Source organism: Osmerus eperlanus, chromosome 11 (assembly GCF_963692335.1).
Source record: "Osmerus eperlanus chromosome 11, fOsmEpe2.1, whole genome shotgun sequence".
Lineage (NCBI taxonomy): Eukaryota > Metazoa > Chordata > Actinopteri > Osmeriformes > Osmeridae > Osmerus > Osmerus eperlanus.
Genome location: NC_085028.1, coordinates 15,328,671 through 15,344,418, shown reverse-complemented (window position 1 = coordinate 15,344,418; position 15,748 = coordinate 15,328,671). Strand labels below are relative to the sequence as shown.

The following is a 15,748-nucleotide window of genomic DNA, read 5'->3' as shown; positions in this document are numbered from 1 at the left end:
CGGAAATTGTGCTTTCGTATTTTCGTTCCGCCACCCCATTATTGCAGACGGTGAATACATTCGTTTTCAAATTAGAACGGGTAGAAGCGACTTAAAAGTCTAGCGATTAGTTTATGAATACTGATTACTTTTAACCCGTACGAACTACAGTTTAGAGTGTTGATATGTATGTAAATATAGACATTTATCAAGCACAGTGAGTGTACAGCTTGCTAGGAGAATATAAATGGATTCAGACAAGAGGAGGGACAACCGGAGCTGGGACTGGGATAGCCCACACTGCCGTGCCCAGCTTGATGAGATCTTCTTTCGTCAACATGACTACATTCGGTCAGGCAGTCCTGAACACAAGGAATTCTGGGCCTTTTTTGAACGCTTCCAGAGGTTCAAGGCAAAGAAGGACATGTCAGGGGTCGGGGGCAGCAGGAAAGTAGACATGGAGGAGGGGAAAGAGAAGAGAAAGTCTGGCAGCGGAAGTGTAGATCTGGGTCTTCCTAAAGAGTATGACGCCCGCTATCGGATCAATGTGTCGGTATGCACGAGGGATGTAGAGGAACGGCTTGGGCGGTCGGACCACAGACACAGACAGAGTTCGTCAGGCCCGGGGACTCAGGAGATAGCTGACTGTCGTCTGGCCCTCCTGCACTTCCTGGACTTCAATCAGAAGCAGAGCTTTGCTAAACTAGCCAAACTATGCAAGGATCAGAAAAACCTCCCCATTTACCAGTACAAGGATAAGATCGTGGACCTGGTTCGCGCCAACTCCGTGGTGGTGGTGGCGGGCGACACAGGCTGCGGGAAGTCCACTCAGGTGCCTCAGTACCTTCTGTCCTCTGGCTTCAGTCATATAGCATGCACGCAGCCCAGGCGCATCGCCTGCATATCCCTCGCCAAGAGGGTCAGCTTTGAGAGTCTCAACCAGTATGGCTCCAAGGTAAGAATCTTTGTTTATAGATACTCACATCTTGACGGTAGTGTTAACAATTTTCCAAATTTTACAGTGCTGAATTGCATTTGTGACAACACACATGGATATGTTAACCCTCGTGCTGCCTTCGGGTCACATGACCCAAAGGTTCATAACGAACCATCGTTGTGTTTACCCAATTTTACCCAATACAAAACCAAATAAAAATAATTTTCTTTTAACCTTCGCAATGTGGGGGGTCTGAGACAGCCCAACGGTTAAAAGAAAATGCTTCACTTTGTTTTTGTATGCGGTAAAGTTGTCGCAATACGACGGTGGGTCACAATGACTGATGGGTCAGAACGACCCGAAGATAACACAAGGGTTAAGGGACCCAACCCTTTGTGACCACCACGATCTTTCTGATTTCCAGGTGGGCTACCAGATCCGCTTTGAGACCACCCGCACCGCGGCCACCAAGCTGCTGTTCCTGACGGAGGGGCTTCTGCTCCGGCAGATCCAGCAGGACGGGGCGCTGGCTCAGTACCAGGTTCTGATCGTAGACGAGGTCCACGAGAGGCACCTCCATTGCGACTTCCTCCTGGGGGTCCTGCGCTCCCTGCTGGGCACGCGCCCTGACCTCCGCCTGGTCCTCATGTCTGCCACCATCAACATCAAACTCTTCTCCGACTACTTCAACCACGCCCCTGTGCTGCAGGTTCCCGGCAGGCTCTTCCCCATACAGGTGAGGACAGAACTCCTAAACACGTTTTCTAGGTGGCTTCTGTTTCATTAAGCTTTAGGCCGTGTTATCTACCTAAAGCTGGATGAGGAGAGAACAGGAGAGAGTAGACATCTCTCTGGTCTCCTCACCTCCTTCTCTCCCCCCCCCCCCCGCTCAGGTGATCTACCAGCCCATCCCCCCAGAGGAGCAGGCGTCCCGTTTGGAGAAGCTGGACCCGCGGCCGTACCTGCGCGTGTTGCAGGGCATCGACCAGCGCTACCCCCCCGAGGAGCGCGGCGACCTGCTGATCTTCCTCAGCGGCGTGGCAGAGATCTCCACCATCCAGGAGGCCTGCCAGGTGTACGGCACGCACACCAGCCGCTGGATAGTCCTGCCCCTGCACAGCACCCTCTCCCTGGCCCAGCAGGACAAGGTAAGCTAGCTCCGTGCCACCAGAGATGAACACGGATCGCAGCAAACGCTCACGGCATCGCGTGTGATTCCACCTCCTCTCGTTAGTTCTTACTTCCTTTGTGGTCTCTTTCAACTGCTTTGATTTTTGGTAGGAATGCTCTCCGTTTAAATGACACAAGTTCCATTAAGCACCGAGAGCATAATGAATCATGGATGGTTAGCTTTCAGACTGAGACGTCTGCCTGTCCTGCAGGTGTTTGACATCGCTCCTCCTGGGGTGAGGAAGTGCATCATCTCCACTAACATCGCCGAGACCTCCGTCACCATCGACGGAGTTCGCTTCGTCGTAGATTCAGGTCAGTCGCCTGGTGCCTTTCAAGTGTCCCAGCATGGCTAGAGTGGTTGTGGTAAGATAGGATAATCGAGGAACATCTAAAAATGGAAGTGTTAAAGATCTCAACCAAAGTAGACCCCAGAGCCTAACTGGAGAGGCTGTTGTGCTCTGACACTGCACTACGTCGGGACAGCTTTACGTGTTCTTTCAGTGGGAGGTGTTGTACTCATGCTGTACTCATGGTGTTGTGCGCTCCTCCAGGGAAGGTGAAGGAAATGAGTTTCGACCCCAAGGCCAAGATGCAGCGTCTCCAGGAGTTCTGGATCAGCCGGGCCAGTTCTGAGCAGAGGAAGGGCCGGGCCGGGAGGACCGGGCCGGGCGTGTGCTATCGCCTCTACGCCGAGTCCGACTACGACGCCTTCGCCCCTTACCCCATCCCCGAGATCCACCGTGTGGCTCTGGACTCCCTGGTCCTCCAGGTATTGGAAGATGGGCAGTGCTGTTTATATCACATAGGCTGCTGCGACTGAACATAGTGATATAGATAGATGTTTTTTTTTGTCTCTCCAACTCATTGGAATGTGAATGTTCTAAAACAATATGGAGTGGAAGGATGACGTCATCTCTGTCTTTGCAGATGAAGAGCATGAGCCTGGGTGACCCGCTGTCGTTCGTTTTCATCGACCCTCCTCCTGTGTCCAGCATCCAGACTGCGGTGACCTATCTGAGGCAGCAGGGGGCGCTGGACTCCCACGGGGAGCTCACGAACATAGGAAGCCTGCTAGCGCAGTTGCCTGTGGATGTGGTCATAGGTAAGGTCCCTACAGCATGGACTCTGGCCCTGGGCTGCTCCTCCTGACCCTTGACCTGTAACCTGTGCGTGGCCTGTGCTCCCCAGGGAAGATGCTGGTTCTGGGCTCTGTGTTTAACCTGGTGGAGCCCGTGCTGACGGTGGCAGCGGCTCTCAGTGTCCAGTCGCCTTTCCTGCGCAGCGCCCAGCACAACCCTGACTGCGCTACGGCCCGCACACCCCTGCTCAGCAACCAGGGAGACCCCTTCACTCTGCTCAACACCTTCAATGCCTGGGTGCAGGTCGGTGGAGAGGGGAGGCCTTCTAACATGGCCGTTCGCCTTGTCTGCAAGCGCAGGGTGGATTATGAAATGAAACGCCTGAGCGTGCAGCTGATGGGGTCTCTTATTTGTCTGTTACTTGTTCAGGTGAAAGGGGAGAGGGGCGATGCTTCCAGGAAATGGTGCAGGAGGAGGGGCCTGGAGCAGCAGAGGTTGTACGAGATGGTCAACCTACGCCGGCAGTTTAAGGTAAAAGAGACAAGAACTTTATTTTATTTATTTTAAACACTCAAAGAACCGGCACGTTTACATGTGTGCACGCCTAGATCAGTGCCCAGTGCCTTGTGTGGTAGCATCTGCTCTGGTGACAGGAGCTTCTGAAGAGTCACGGCCTGCTGGACGGGGAGCGCGGGGCGACCTCCGGTGGCGACCGGGGGCAGCGCAGGGACCGTCTGACGGAGAGGAGGAAGCTGCATCAGATGAAGAGGGAGCACGACCTGCAGGAGGGCGGAAAGCGGAAGGTCCTGAGGCTGGAGGAGGGGCAGGAGTGCGACTCCTCAGGGTCAGACGCGGAGGACACAGGCAGAGACAAGAAGGACAAGGACAAGTCCGGACAGAACATAGACATACAGGTTAGCCCTCCCAGAGAGGAAAACACTGTCCAACAGTGTCTAGACAAGGCGACACGCACACAACCTTCATTTGTAGCTGACGTGTGTCATTGCCGATTGGGGTTGACATTTTGTGACTGGGGAAGCGGGAATCAGTTCTTCATGGTGTGGTCCCGTGGGGGGGGGTGCTTACAGGAAGTGAAGTTCAAGTTGCGCCACAACGTGTCGGAGCTCAAGGAGGCGACCGGCGCCAGTCAGGACCTGTCGTCACGCCAACAGGCCCTGCTCAAACTGCTGCTCTGCCGAGGCCTCTACCCGCAGTTGGCGCTGCCCGACGAGCACAACGCCACACGCAAGGATTCCGAGCAGGTCGGCCGTCTAGTTCACCCCCTCCCTGTGTTTCCGTTGTCAGTGTATTGGTTCTGGCTCTGTGTGTGTGTGAATGCTCATGCGTGCGGGCCACGCTGTAGGTCTTCCACACCAGGAACAAGCCGGGCGTGGTCATCCACCCCACCAGCGTGTTCGCCAGCGACCCCGAGGTGCTGCACGTCCCTGAGCAGGAGTCCAGAGAGATGGGTAAACCTCTGCCCCCTCCTCCTCCCCCTCACTCTAAGATCAGTGTGGTAGGGTAGGTACTTATGATATAATCCTCTTGTTCTGACTCTCTCTCTGTGTCGGTGTCTCTCGTCCTGCAGGGCCGGATCAGATTGAGAGCAGCAGGCACCAGCTCCTGGCGTTTGTGACTCTGCTAGAGACCAACAGACCTTACGTGTCCAACTGTGTGCGCGTCCCAGCCCTGCAGGTCAGTCCCAGATGTCCCATCCCTGGTTCCCCACGACCACAACAGCAGTCCCCTCACGACAGAACGGCCGCCGCCCCCCTGGTGTGTCGGCACCGCTGTGTTGCCTGACGAACCATCGGTGCCTTGTTGACCCCTCTGCCCCCCCCCCCCCCCACCAGGCCCTTCTCCTGGTGGCTAACTCTGTAGACAGCAACGCTGACTGCACTCGCCTGGTGGTGGACGGCTGGCTGGAGCTTTGTCTGAAGGAAGGGGAGGGTGCCCTGAAGGTCCTGGCCACCGCCCTCACGCTCCGGGCGGACTGGGAGCGCCTGCTGCAGGCCCAGCTGAGGCAGGGCGAGGCCGGGGGGCTGGCCGGGCCGGGGGTGTCCCGCAGGGACCTGGAGAAGCTGAGCGAGAGCCTCGTCCGCTTCCTGCTCTATACCGAGGTAGCCACGGCAACGACCAGGTCCCCTCTGAACGTCCCCTTCGCGGGGTGGCTGTGTGTGTGGTCACGATCAGATGGTCGATGACGATCTTCTCTTCCTCCCAAGGTCAGTTACAGCCTGAGGAGGCTCACCGCCCTCCAGACCACCACCCTGTACATCGGGCCCCAGGCCCCGTCCGGGCTGGGGGAAACGCAGGCTCCAAACCCCCTGTTCCCTGGAGTGGAAGCCAAGCCTGACCCCATTAAAGGAGGCCTGCGGGTGGCCAGCTACTTCACCTACAACTGTCTGAGTGTGAGTGTCTCCAGATGAAACACTCGCTTTGTGTAACGGTGTTTCTTTTCCGCGTGAGCTGATGTAACAGGGGGGTGCTGCCTACAGGATCTGAGCTGCTGTGTGTGTTTCCAGGACTCTAAGGATCTGTACAGCGAGTGTCTGCGCACGTTCTGGACCTGCCCCAACTGTGCCCTCTACATGCCCCTCACGCCCCTGGAGCGCATGCACCACGAGGCCTCCTGCAGGCCACCGGGGGAACAGCAGCAAGGACAGGGTAGGACAGGCTCCGCCTCTCGTTTTCCTCTTATATTACAGACAACAAATCTATTTTTTTCTCCTCTAGTGAGTTTTTCCTTGTCTTCCTTGAGGGTTTAGGTTTGGTTGAGGGGCAGTTCTACGGGCGTATGTGAAGCCCTCTGTGACATTGCTTGTAAAAGGGCTAAACAAATACATGTTGATTTGATTTGATCTACTAATATTACCTTCGGCTCACCCATCCGCCAGTTGAAATGTCTATTTGAATGTATAGACTGGATAGGTTATGAGGTGTGACGCTCTGAATAAGAGCGTCTGCTAAATATGAGTAAACGCGTGGGGGGTTGTTTTGCAGAAGAGGAGGGTGTGAAGCCGAGTTCATCCTGCGCGCCCAGTCTGACCAGGCTCTACCACTGTGACGTGTGTGCTGAAGATCTGAACCTCACCTCCACTGAAATCCTCAAGCACAAGCGCCAGCACATGCACTCTGGCAGGTGACACACAGCGCCGCCTGGTGGGCAGCTGTGGAAGCGGCCGTGTAGCCTGTTAGGCCTGTTAGAGAAGCTACCATAGAATGACAAATGATTCATTCAAGAGTTGTAAATGAATTGTGGAATGTTTGTTTTACAGGTTACGTGTGTTGATTGCTTGAGCGGTTAAGTGTTTTTGAAAACAATTAAAGAGGTATTTCCATGACTGAATCAATGACTTGCACACATTATAGAGAGAGCAAACTTTTCATTAAAATATAGAGTGAGGGTTTAATAATGATACAAACCCACAATATGTAACACCTCAAAGCAGCACATTGGCACAAAGTCAGAAATAAGACAGCACGGAAGATAAAAACCTGTCTCCAAAAATAAATAAAGAATCAGAATAAATATCTAAATAAATAAACTGGGAGTATTTCATTAATTACTTTGAAACTAATAAATACGTACATTTAAAAATATGCACATTGGCAGAAATCAATGATCCAAAAAGTAAATAGTACTTAATACAGAGTTACTTAGAAATCATAAGTTATTGATTAATTAAATCAAAAGGCACATTTATTAAGATGTAAGAATGGGGCCTTCAATAGTGATCTCAAGTAACTCGACCTATTTACTGTCTCAATCAGAAGAAGTGGTGTGTTGGTGTGTGACGGGATGACGCGCTCTGCATCATCTGCAGCAAAACCGAAAGGTGTGTGTGAACGTACAGATCTCTGTACATCAGGGCCGGCCCAAGCCTTTATGGGGCCTTAAGCAGAATTGATTTGGGGGCCCCTCGGTGATGCCGAGGGGGCGTAAATTAAAAAATTATAATTTTAAAAAGCTTTCATGTGCTCTTGGGCGCCCTCTGGTGGCCACAGGAGCCCTAAGCAGCTGCTTAGTTCGCTTATACCTTGGGCCGGCTCTGCTGTACATTGTAGGGTGTGAGTGAAGATAGGAAATGACAGTTGCGTGACTGACTGTGAAGTTCTACTCTCCAGTCAGTTCAGCCAAAGCAGAGTGTAGTGGAGCCCCAGAACGCTGTCCACCATTACGCCTTCCCAGACTGGAATCTCGACTCAAAATAATATCAATACAATGTTGGTTCTTTCCCTACCAAGTCATCTGGGACAATTTCGAAAGTCATACATCACTAGATTTGCCACCCGGAGTCGGGTGGCTGAGCGGTTAGGGAATCGGGCTAGTAATCTGAAGGTTGCCAGTTCGATGCCCGGCTGTGCCAAATGACGTTGTGTCCTTGGGCAAGGCACTTCACCCTACTTGCCTCAGGGGGAATGTCCCTGTACTTACTGTAAGTCGCTCTGGATAAGAGCGTCTGCTAAATGACTAAATGTAAATGTAGATTTGGCCCAGTGTCACATGGATTGATGCCCCCTGACTCTAGGTACCAATGTTCCCCCCTCATATGAGAGGGTTTCATGTTAGGATAGAAGGACTCAAATCAAATTTATTTGTATAGCCCTTTTTACACGCAAGCATGTCACAGAGGGCTTCACATATGCCCATAGAACTGCCCCTCAAGGACTCCTCTCTAATTCTCCATCACCTCCTTAAAGACCACGGAAGAGGCAGTTGGACAGATCTGGCGGGAGTTAAAATAGCAGCTTCTTTGAGACTTCGTATTTAAAGCGACATTCAAACAGACACATTTGCCAAGGTGTCTGTACTGAGAACTACACCCTTTTTTTTCAACAACTCTGTTTATCTCGCTCACTATCACAGGGTCAACAGCATGTGTGCGGTTTCAAAACCACACCTGAGGTTTCAGGCTACCCTCAGGCATTCACAAGCGACATTACAGAATACAGAAGCCTTTCAGCTCAACGTGTCAGACACAGAAGCAATCTAGCGTGTTCATCTCAACTGATTCGAGGTTACCAGGCAGTCTTTTCTCAGTTAATTAATCGATACAAAAATAATCTCTCAATACATTGTTCAGTCATTGCACTATATTTTTGGTGGTGTCTCCTCACACTGAAGGCCTGTGTAGGACCTCAGATTGGCCCTCACAGGGTTTGTGATTTTAGACTTCATCTCTAGTTTTTTGGGGGGGCAATGGGGCTGCTGTGTACTTTAGGCAGGATCGACTGGATGGCATCAAGACTTCACACTGACCGGACTGATGGTGCAGCGAATGAAGAGAACCCTGTCTTTTATTTTGAACAGAGGATTGTTTTAAACCACAAAATGAAGATGTAATTGTTAAACAAATACCCTCATAACAGTGCCATGCCAGCACCAGCTAACCTACTGTCCTCCATAACACAGTCAGATGTTACACATTGGACACCTTCTGTACCCCTTCTATAAGCAGGATTCTCTTTCCAAACTGCTTTCCAAAAACGTGACACGAACAGTCGTAATACTGTAGCCACCGATCTCAAGTTTTCTTTCTAGTGATCTGTGGGACTTGAGGAACAACTGAGGTCAATGAGAGGTAAAGAGTGACAGGTGTGTTTATCTGACTGATAAACTGGTTGTTATAAAATAAATCAAGCCCCCGTATCCCATATTTTGAGTGTTTGTGTGTGTGTGTGGGCACCATTGGGGATTCTGTCAATGTGTCAAAGAGTTATAAAATATACCAATCAAAATGATAACAATCATATATATAAACATATTTTGCTTTCTGTGTGTTTTTGTCCCTAAAATAAAAAACAAACTGACGTTTGAAACAGTGTACACATCATTACTTCCTCTGTCCTCCTCCTCCTACAGTCGAGTCTACGACCCCTGACCTCTGACCCCCGACCAGCTCAGTAACTCACCCAGGCTGAAGGCCCCAGGCGAACCCAACAGAGCCCCCTGTGCAGACATGGAGCAGGGAGGAAGGCCCCAGGTGTAAAAGAGAAAGCACAACGCAGTGGAAGGCCGTGTGGCCGTGGAGGGCTATGTAAGAGATCAAGGTCTGCTGACAGCACTGCCTCGCCCACTGTGCTCATCCCCTTTTTCTTTGAAGTCCTTCTCTTTTCCTCATCCCACAGACCGCCCCCCCCCCCTTCCCCCTCCCCCTCCCCTCCTCCTTCTGGCCCCCTGGCCCCCACGCCTGGCCTCACCGCACAGCCTCCTTCTGGCCCCCATGCCCGGCCCTCACGCCCGGCCTCACCGCACAGCCTTGTGCTTTCCCCCACAGCATCCGCACCTCTCCCCACAGCGCAGGCAGGCGCGCAGAGGCAGGTAGCAGCACATGCAGGGCACGAAGAGAGACAGGGCCAGGAGGGCCAGCCAGCGGGCGCAGCAGAGAGGGTGAGGGTGGCCCCCCATGGAGTCCTCGCACGAGCACGGCTCCCAGAACTCCCCCTCGGAGTCCGACATGCAGTGGTAGAGCAGGCTCTCCGCGCACCACACGCAGGTCCACTGGCGGAGGCAGTGCAGGGCGGGGTCTGGGGCGTCCCGGCAGCGGCCCCGCCCGTTCTCCGAGGCGCTGAAGACGGAGCGGCAGTAGACGCAGCGGGACGAGCACGAGGAGCCCTGAGGACACGGACTGTCGTCGTCAGGGGAGACGGCCACGGCCCCCGGGTCGCTTCCGGCGGCGGCGGCGGCGGTGGCGGCGGCCCCTCCCCCTCGCTTACGAGTCCGTGATCGGGGCGTGGCCAGCGAGGTGTGGATGCAGCAGGGAGAGGGCGAGCCCTTGCCCGTCTCCTGGGGCGAGCCGGCACCTGAGGACACACCTGACACGGCGTTGGGCATGGACATGCAGGTCGGCGAGGATGAGGACAGGTGCTGGGAGCCTTTGCTATCCAGGCTGACTGTGACCTCACATCCTGCGGTCCCCGCCCCGGCCAGCTCCTTGTCGAAACGCACGACGCACAGCTCCGACTTGTCCTGGAGGCTGCCCCCGCCCGCCACCACCACGCCCCCTGTCAGCCCCCCCACCATGGTCCTTGTCGCTCCAGCCCGCCGGTAGTCCTCATAGCCCCGGGAGCCCCACAGGTCCTTGCAGGGGTCCAGGCTGCGCAGGTCCCCCTCCTCCAGCAGGGAGATTGTGGGGGAGAGGGGCGACAGGGGGGAGGAGGAGGCTGGGGGGCCCACTGGCGGGGTGGGGGGCGCCGGAGGAGGGGGTGGGGGCGCCGGGGGGTTCAACACAGCCGGGACTTGGGAGAGCTGGTGCTGTGCAGGTCTGGCATGGATCTGTGTGAAGGAGCGAGATGAGGAGAAGGATGGCAGACGAACATAGCAACATCATGACTAGAGCACAGCAGGTCAAACACAAAGCTCAATGCTCAAGTTAAGACCAGAGCCAGACGGTAATTTCAAAATCAGTTTGAGCCTACAAAAAATACTGAGAAACAGATTTCCTACTATCACCTTCATGCATTCCATTATATAATAGAGGATTCTCTTTTGAAATACCGAATCCCATTTCCTCTCTTCCGGGGACATTCCATTCCTGTGTAGTGAGCAGGTAGCGTGGCTGCCTGGCGAGGTGGGCCTACCTGGGCAGGGGTCTGGGTGGGGACGGTGGGACCAGCTCCAAAGCTAAACTCCTCTGCAGCGGGTCGCACGAAGCAGGTGGAGGAGGACTCGCTGGTCACTATGGTGATGGGTTTTGGAAGCATCTCCTTCCTGCTGTTTGACGACGACTCACTTCCTGTATGAGACTGACACAGACTACAAGTCATCACACATGCAGAAGGGACCGACCACAGCTGTGGTCTCTAGCCAACAGGACAGATCCGTCGATTCCCCGAAAGCTGCCGGTCTCCCTTGTTGCGTTTGCAACATGACGAACGAAAGAATGAAGACACTCACTGCTTGACCATCATCCTCTGTGTCGCCCTCTTCTGGAGTGGAGGATGAGGGCGAGTCAGAGCCTGGGGCACATGGAAACAGAGAGCGGGCTTGAGGTCAAGCGAACACACTGAAAAATATACGTAATGTCCATCCCAGAGGCGACAATTCAAATAACAAAGACCCTAAGACGATTGAGCGTCTGGCCATGCCGTACCTCTGTCCAGCTTGTCTATGACGCTCTGAAGGCCACGCTCGAAGGAGATGGCATCCGCGGGGCTCTGGAACGTCAGGCCAAACTTGCGCTCCTCCACGCGCCAGTGGTGGAATATGGGGTTGACCTTGTTGTACACCAGCCCCCTCTGCACCGCACACTCCAGCACGGGCTGCACACAGGGAGGAGGAGTCACCGCACTAACCACGCAAGGTCACGCCTCCTGACCACAGCCTCAGGTGACAGTCATGTTAGTCAGGTGACAGTCATGTTAGTCAGGTGATGGTCATGTTAGTCAGGTGATGGTCATGTCCGTCAGGTGACAGTAATGTTAGTCGGGTTACAGTCGTGTTAGTCATGTGACGGTCATGTTAGTCAGGTGACAGTCATGTTAGTCAGGTGATGGTCATGTTAGTCAGGTGACAGTAATGTTAGTCAGGTGATGGTCATGTCCGTCAGGTGACAGTAATGTTAGTCAGGTGATCGTCATGTACGTCAGGTGACAGTAATGTTAGTCAGGTGACAGTCATGTTAGTCAGGTGACAGTAATGTTAGTCAGGTGATCATCATGTCCGTCAGGTGACAGTAATGTTAGTCGGGTGACAGTAATGTTAGTCAGGTGATCATCAAGTCCGTCAGGTGACAGTCATGTTAGTCAGGTTACAGTCATGTTAGTCAGGTGACAGTAATGTTAGTCAGGTGACAGTAATGTTAGTCAGGTGATCATCATGTCCGTCAGGTGACAGTCATGTTACTCAGGTTACAGTCATGTTAGTCAGGTGACAGTCATGTTAGTCAGGTTACAGTCATGTTAGTCAGGTGACAGTCATGTTAGTCAGGTTACAGTCATGTTAGTCAGGTGACAGTAATGTTAGTCAGGTGACAGTCATGTTAGTCAGGTTACAGTCATGTTAGTCAGGTGACAGTAATGTTAGTCAGGTTACAGTCATGTTAGTCAGGTGACAGTCATGTTACTCAGGTTACAGTCATGTTAGTCAGGTGACAGTAATGTTAGTCAGGTTACAGTCATGTTAGTCAGGTTACAGTCATGTTAGTCAGGTGACAGTAATGTTAGTCAGGTTACAGTCATGTTAGTCAGGTGACAGTCATGTTACTCAGGTTACAGTCATGTTAGTCAGGTGACAGTAATGTTAGTCAGGTTACAGTCATGTTAGTCAGGTGACAGTCATGTTACTCAGGTTACAGTCATGTTAGTCAGGTGACAGTCATGTTAGTCAGGTTACAGTCATGTTAGTCAGGTGACAGTAATGTTAGTCAGTTGACACAGTCAGGTCAGTCAGGTGACAGTAATGTTAGTCAGGTGACAGTAATGTTAGTCAGGTCAGTCAGGTGACAGTAGGACACCAGAGACACACACACACACACACTCACTGCTCGATCGCGCAACCGTTCTCCGCGTATGATGTACTCTCTCCGCCCCCTGCCTTCGTGACTCCGCCCCTTACATATGACCACGTGACTGAGGCCGCCACCTCCTAGGGGCACCCACCCGCCACTGGAGTCATCACGTGTCATCACCACTGCACGAACACGCACACTGTCAGGGAAACAGGCCCGTGCTGATTAGACAACACAAGCATGAACATCCATACACACCACGCTTCCATGCATGTGCAGAGGAATACACACACACTCACATACAGTCTACATAGACATTGACACACATTCATACAAATATACATTTCATATTACTGATTAAGTATTCATTTTTATGAAAGAGTCAACCGTTTAAGCAGAATAGAGATGTTCGCTCAAGCATTGTAAATGCATTAACATGTGCTCATCGAATGGGATAACTCGATTAGGATTGCAATACAAGTGTCATCTAACTGATGTCAAATTATATTAAACTAATATTTCTCTGTTTCTCAATAAGGCTTAATGTTCATTGTGCTACTCCATTTCCCAGCTACAATTCTCTCTCTCAAATGTAACACTGCCACTGATAAGAAACAGGCTAAGCATCTTTAATCAACAGTCACGTGAGCAAGGTAAATCCATTTTTTCTTGAGATGTGATTTAAAAAAGAACACAACGTCTGGGGCGACTTCACCACAGCGCAAATAACCCAAACGCAGAATCTGTGGTATGTGTGCAATCTCATTTGCTTTGTGAACCACTGTCTAAAAGAAATCTCATCAGAATGAAAGAGATATTGTGCAAATAGAAGGATAGAACGTTTGTAGTGAGGAGAGAATGACGGAATGGGAGGAGGGAGAAAGAGTGAGTGCTTCCCTGATAGATGTATCAATGAACGCGCCCATTCGCCATCCGAGGGCCGGCATTCTAGCAAAAAGCCCTCCTTTGCCAGATACAGAATGGGTTTAGAAAATTCCAATAGCACAAGTCGACTGTTAAGACACGTGCACAATAGAGGCATTTTTCGGACAGATTTCCATCATTGTTGCAAATTATTGTAAGCCATTGCGTTCTCCTTTCGCCTACCGCCCCATCGGCGCACTAATCTACACACTCATCAACACACCCTGATATTCGATATTTTATGAATGAGATACAATAAAAATGTGTTATTTGAACAAACAGCCGTTGCAGTGTTTTACAGGAAAGAAAACGGCAATCATATGTAAAATGGAAAGATGAGTGGGTGCGAAGGCAGAAAGAGGAAGCGAGAGATGGGGGAGGGGGCGATGAGGAAGGGAAGGAGAGGAGGGGTTGAGGAAGAGGGAGAGAGAAAAATCACATTTCATTCATAAAGTTTGGCTTTAAAAATCATAATGAAACCCGAGACACGTTGATAAAAATCACATAGCTATCATCCCTCCCTTGCTTTCTCGTAGCCTATGTCTGTGAATGACGCTATGTTATCCAAAACTCGCCATATTTAGTCAATTTCCTCAATACATTTTACACATTGACTGATTTATTTAATGGTTAAGAGAACTCCACATCACTTCATGACTATTTTCTGGCATCTCGCGCTACGAATTATAATCTTTCATTGTTCAATAAGCGTTTTGCCTTTGATTGTATCCAGTCATTTTCATCCAGCGTTTATATTTTTGTCCCCATGTAGGCGACTGATATATACATATTTAACACATATTTGCGTAGTTATATCAGGAATGGGGTGTATACTGTTGAATCAAGACTACGTAATGGTGTTTATTCCCAAGTATTATTTGTAAGTGTAGCTTAACCATCCTGGGGTTGCCTTTTGGTGTAACATTGATGATTCGAATGGTTCATTTGTTAGCCAAGCTAAGATTATTTAATAAAGAATTTTACAAATAGAAATGCAAGGACTTACTCGCCCTCCATAGCTCGGTGATGCCCGCCGCTTCGAGCTTGCTGCCCCCGGTCTCCTGTCTTTTTTATCCCCCCCCTCTCGGAACACACACGCGCGCACTCACACCCTCACTCTTTCACTCTCTCTTTCACACTCTATCATACTCGCTGGTCTCATTTTCGTATCTTTTCTCTCTCCACCTTTATGTCGTTTCTGTGTATCAGGATAGGCTTGAGGTTGCAGCAGCCATTTTCCGCTGGCAGCAGCGGCAGCATCCTCCCTCCCTCTCCCTCCCTCACCCTTTCTCCAAATCACTCCCTCCCTATTCCCTTCTCACTCTACCTGCCGCGTGCCATTCCGTCTACCGTTATAACAACCAGTACATCCTCACTAATCATAGGAAGCCGTACTTATCTGTGGTTGTCTATGGGATTTGAATGCACAAAGACCATCTATTAAGCGGTCGCTTGTTAACCTGGAGGTAAGCCTGTTGACATGACCGTATATTTACATATATTGCAAAGTAGTGGCCACAGTGCTCCGCAGCAGACTTGGGATTACCGTGTGGAAGTGTGACTATATCGATCTGCTCACGGCGAGGGATAGCCCTAACCCCTATTTACTGCTAAGCACTCGTGTGTCTGACACACATCTGGCACTGATTTATCAATCACCAATATCTTTATAATTTACCTGAGAAGTAAGTTCATAGTAGATAGTACCCTAAGAAGGGTAGGCTACTGTAGCACAAAGGGCGATGCAAAAGTTCCAGCACCATGGAGAACTCTCAAATATTGCGACTTGAAGAAAAGGGAAAACAAAAGGCGACTTTTTTCACGAGGCGAAGTCATTTTCCCTATTAGGCTAATAAATGTGTTGTTGCATATTTAAAAAAAAAACAAGGGTCGTGCACTTATATCATGGAGGCTAGGTCTAGGTCAAAGACTTAGCAATAAGGGGCCGAGACGAGACGCCCATTCCAGGACCATGGACAGCGACATTGATGGCAGACAACAGCGCAATTCTGAGTTGACTGCTGAGCATTTAACGAAGAGCCTATGAAAAACTTGGGCTGGATATTGAGAAATCTTTCTATTTCTTGTAGCTACCTTAACAGTCAAAAACACTGACCTTTCCTGCTCCGTATACTTATATCGCCGGCGCGAGCTCAAAAAGAATGTCCAGGCAGAAAAAACAAGTAATTTCTTTCAAATTCCAA

General features: G+C 51.0%; 2 protein-coding genes across 3 annotated transcripts; one reads left to right on the top strand and one right to left on the bottom strand.

Annotated features, from left to right (window-relative positions):
* The first annotated feature begins 24 nt into the window (after positions 1–24).
* dhx34 (DEAH (Asp-Glu-Ala-His) box polypeptide 34) lies at positions 25–6,691 on the top strand. 2 transcript variants are annotated; one of them, XM_062473061.1, is made up of 16 exons: positions 28–934; positions 1,341–1,652; positions 1,810–2,064; positions 2,299–2,401; positions 2,641–2,858; positions 3,017–3,191; positions 3,278–3,471; positions 3,598–3,699; positions 3,822–4,082; positions 4,257–4,430; positions 4,532–4,637; positions 4,757–4,863; positions 5,022–5,288; positions 5,394–5,579; positions 5,694–5,835; positions 6,172–6,691. In XM_062473061.1, exons 1-16 carry the CDS (start codon positions 227–229, stop codon positions 6,312–6,314), a joined length of 3,453 nt encoding a protein of 1,150 aa, XP_062329045.1. In that variant the 5' UTR covers positions 28–226; the 3' UTR covers positions 6,315–6,691. The 2 variants fall into 2 exon arrangements, 1 of the variants encoding a protein (XP_062329045.1); XR_009931611.1 differs by lacking the exon at positions 6,172–6,691 and having other exon boundaries at positions 25–934; positions 5,399–5,579.
* A 2,709-nt stretch (positions 6,692–9,400) lies between these two features.
* On the bottom strand, positions 9,401–14,781 carry spred3 (sprouty related EVH1 domain containing 3). Its single transcript, XM_062473147.1, has 6 exons — positions 14,551–14,781; positions 12,654–12,819; positions 11,265–11,433; positions 11,069–11,130; positions 10,753–10,917; positions 9,401–10,447 (listed from the first exon to the last, which is right to left on the bottom strand). The coding sequence occupies exons 1-6, from the start codon at positions 14,559–14,561 to the stop codon at positions 9,419–9,421; spliced, it is 1,602 nt and encodes a 533-aa protein (XP_062329131.1). The 5' UTR covers positions 14,562–14,781; the 3' UTR covers positions 9,401–9,418.
* Between the last annotated feature and the right edge of the window lie 967 nt (positions 14,782–15,748).

What these genes read in the sequence shown, in the direction of transcription:
- dhx34 (XM_062473061.1), top strand. Translation starts at nt 227, where the DNA reads ATGGATTCAGACAAGAGGAGGGACAACCGGAGCTGGGACTGGGATAGC. An exon ending in TCGCTTCGTCGTAGATTCAG is followed by an intron (nt 2,402 to 2,640) that starts GTCAGTCGCCTG and finishes GCGCTCCTCCAG; the next exon opens with GGAAGGTGAAGGAAATGAGT. An exon ending in GCCTGTGGATGTGGTCATAG is followed by an intron (nt 3,192 to 3,277) that starts GTAAGGTCCCTA and finishes TGTGCTCCCCAG; the next exon opens with GGAAGATGCTGGTTCTGGGC.
- spred3 (XM_062473147.1), bottom strand. An exon ending in CAGAGGATGATGGTCAAGCA is followed by an intron (nt 10,918 to 11,068) that starts GTGAGTGTCTTC and finishes AGTCTGTGTCAG; the next exon opens with TCTCATACAGGAAGTGAGTC. An exon ending in CCACCCAGACCCCTGCCCAG is followed by an intron (nt 10,448 to 10,752) that starts GTAGGCCCACCT and finishes TCCTTCACACAG; the next exon opens with ATCCATGCCAGACCTGCACA.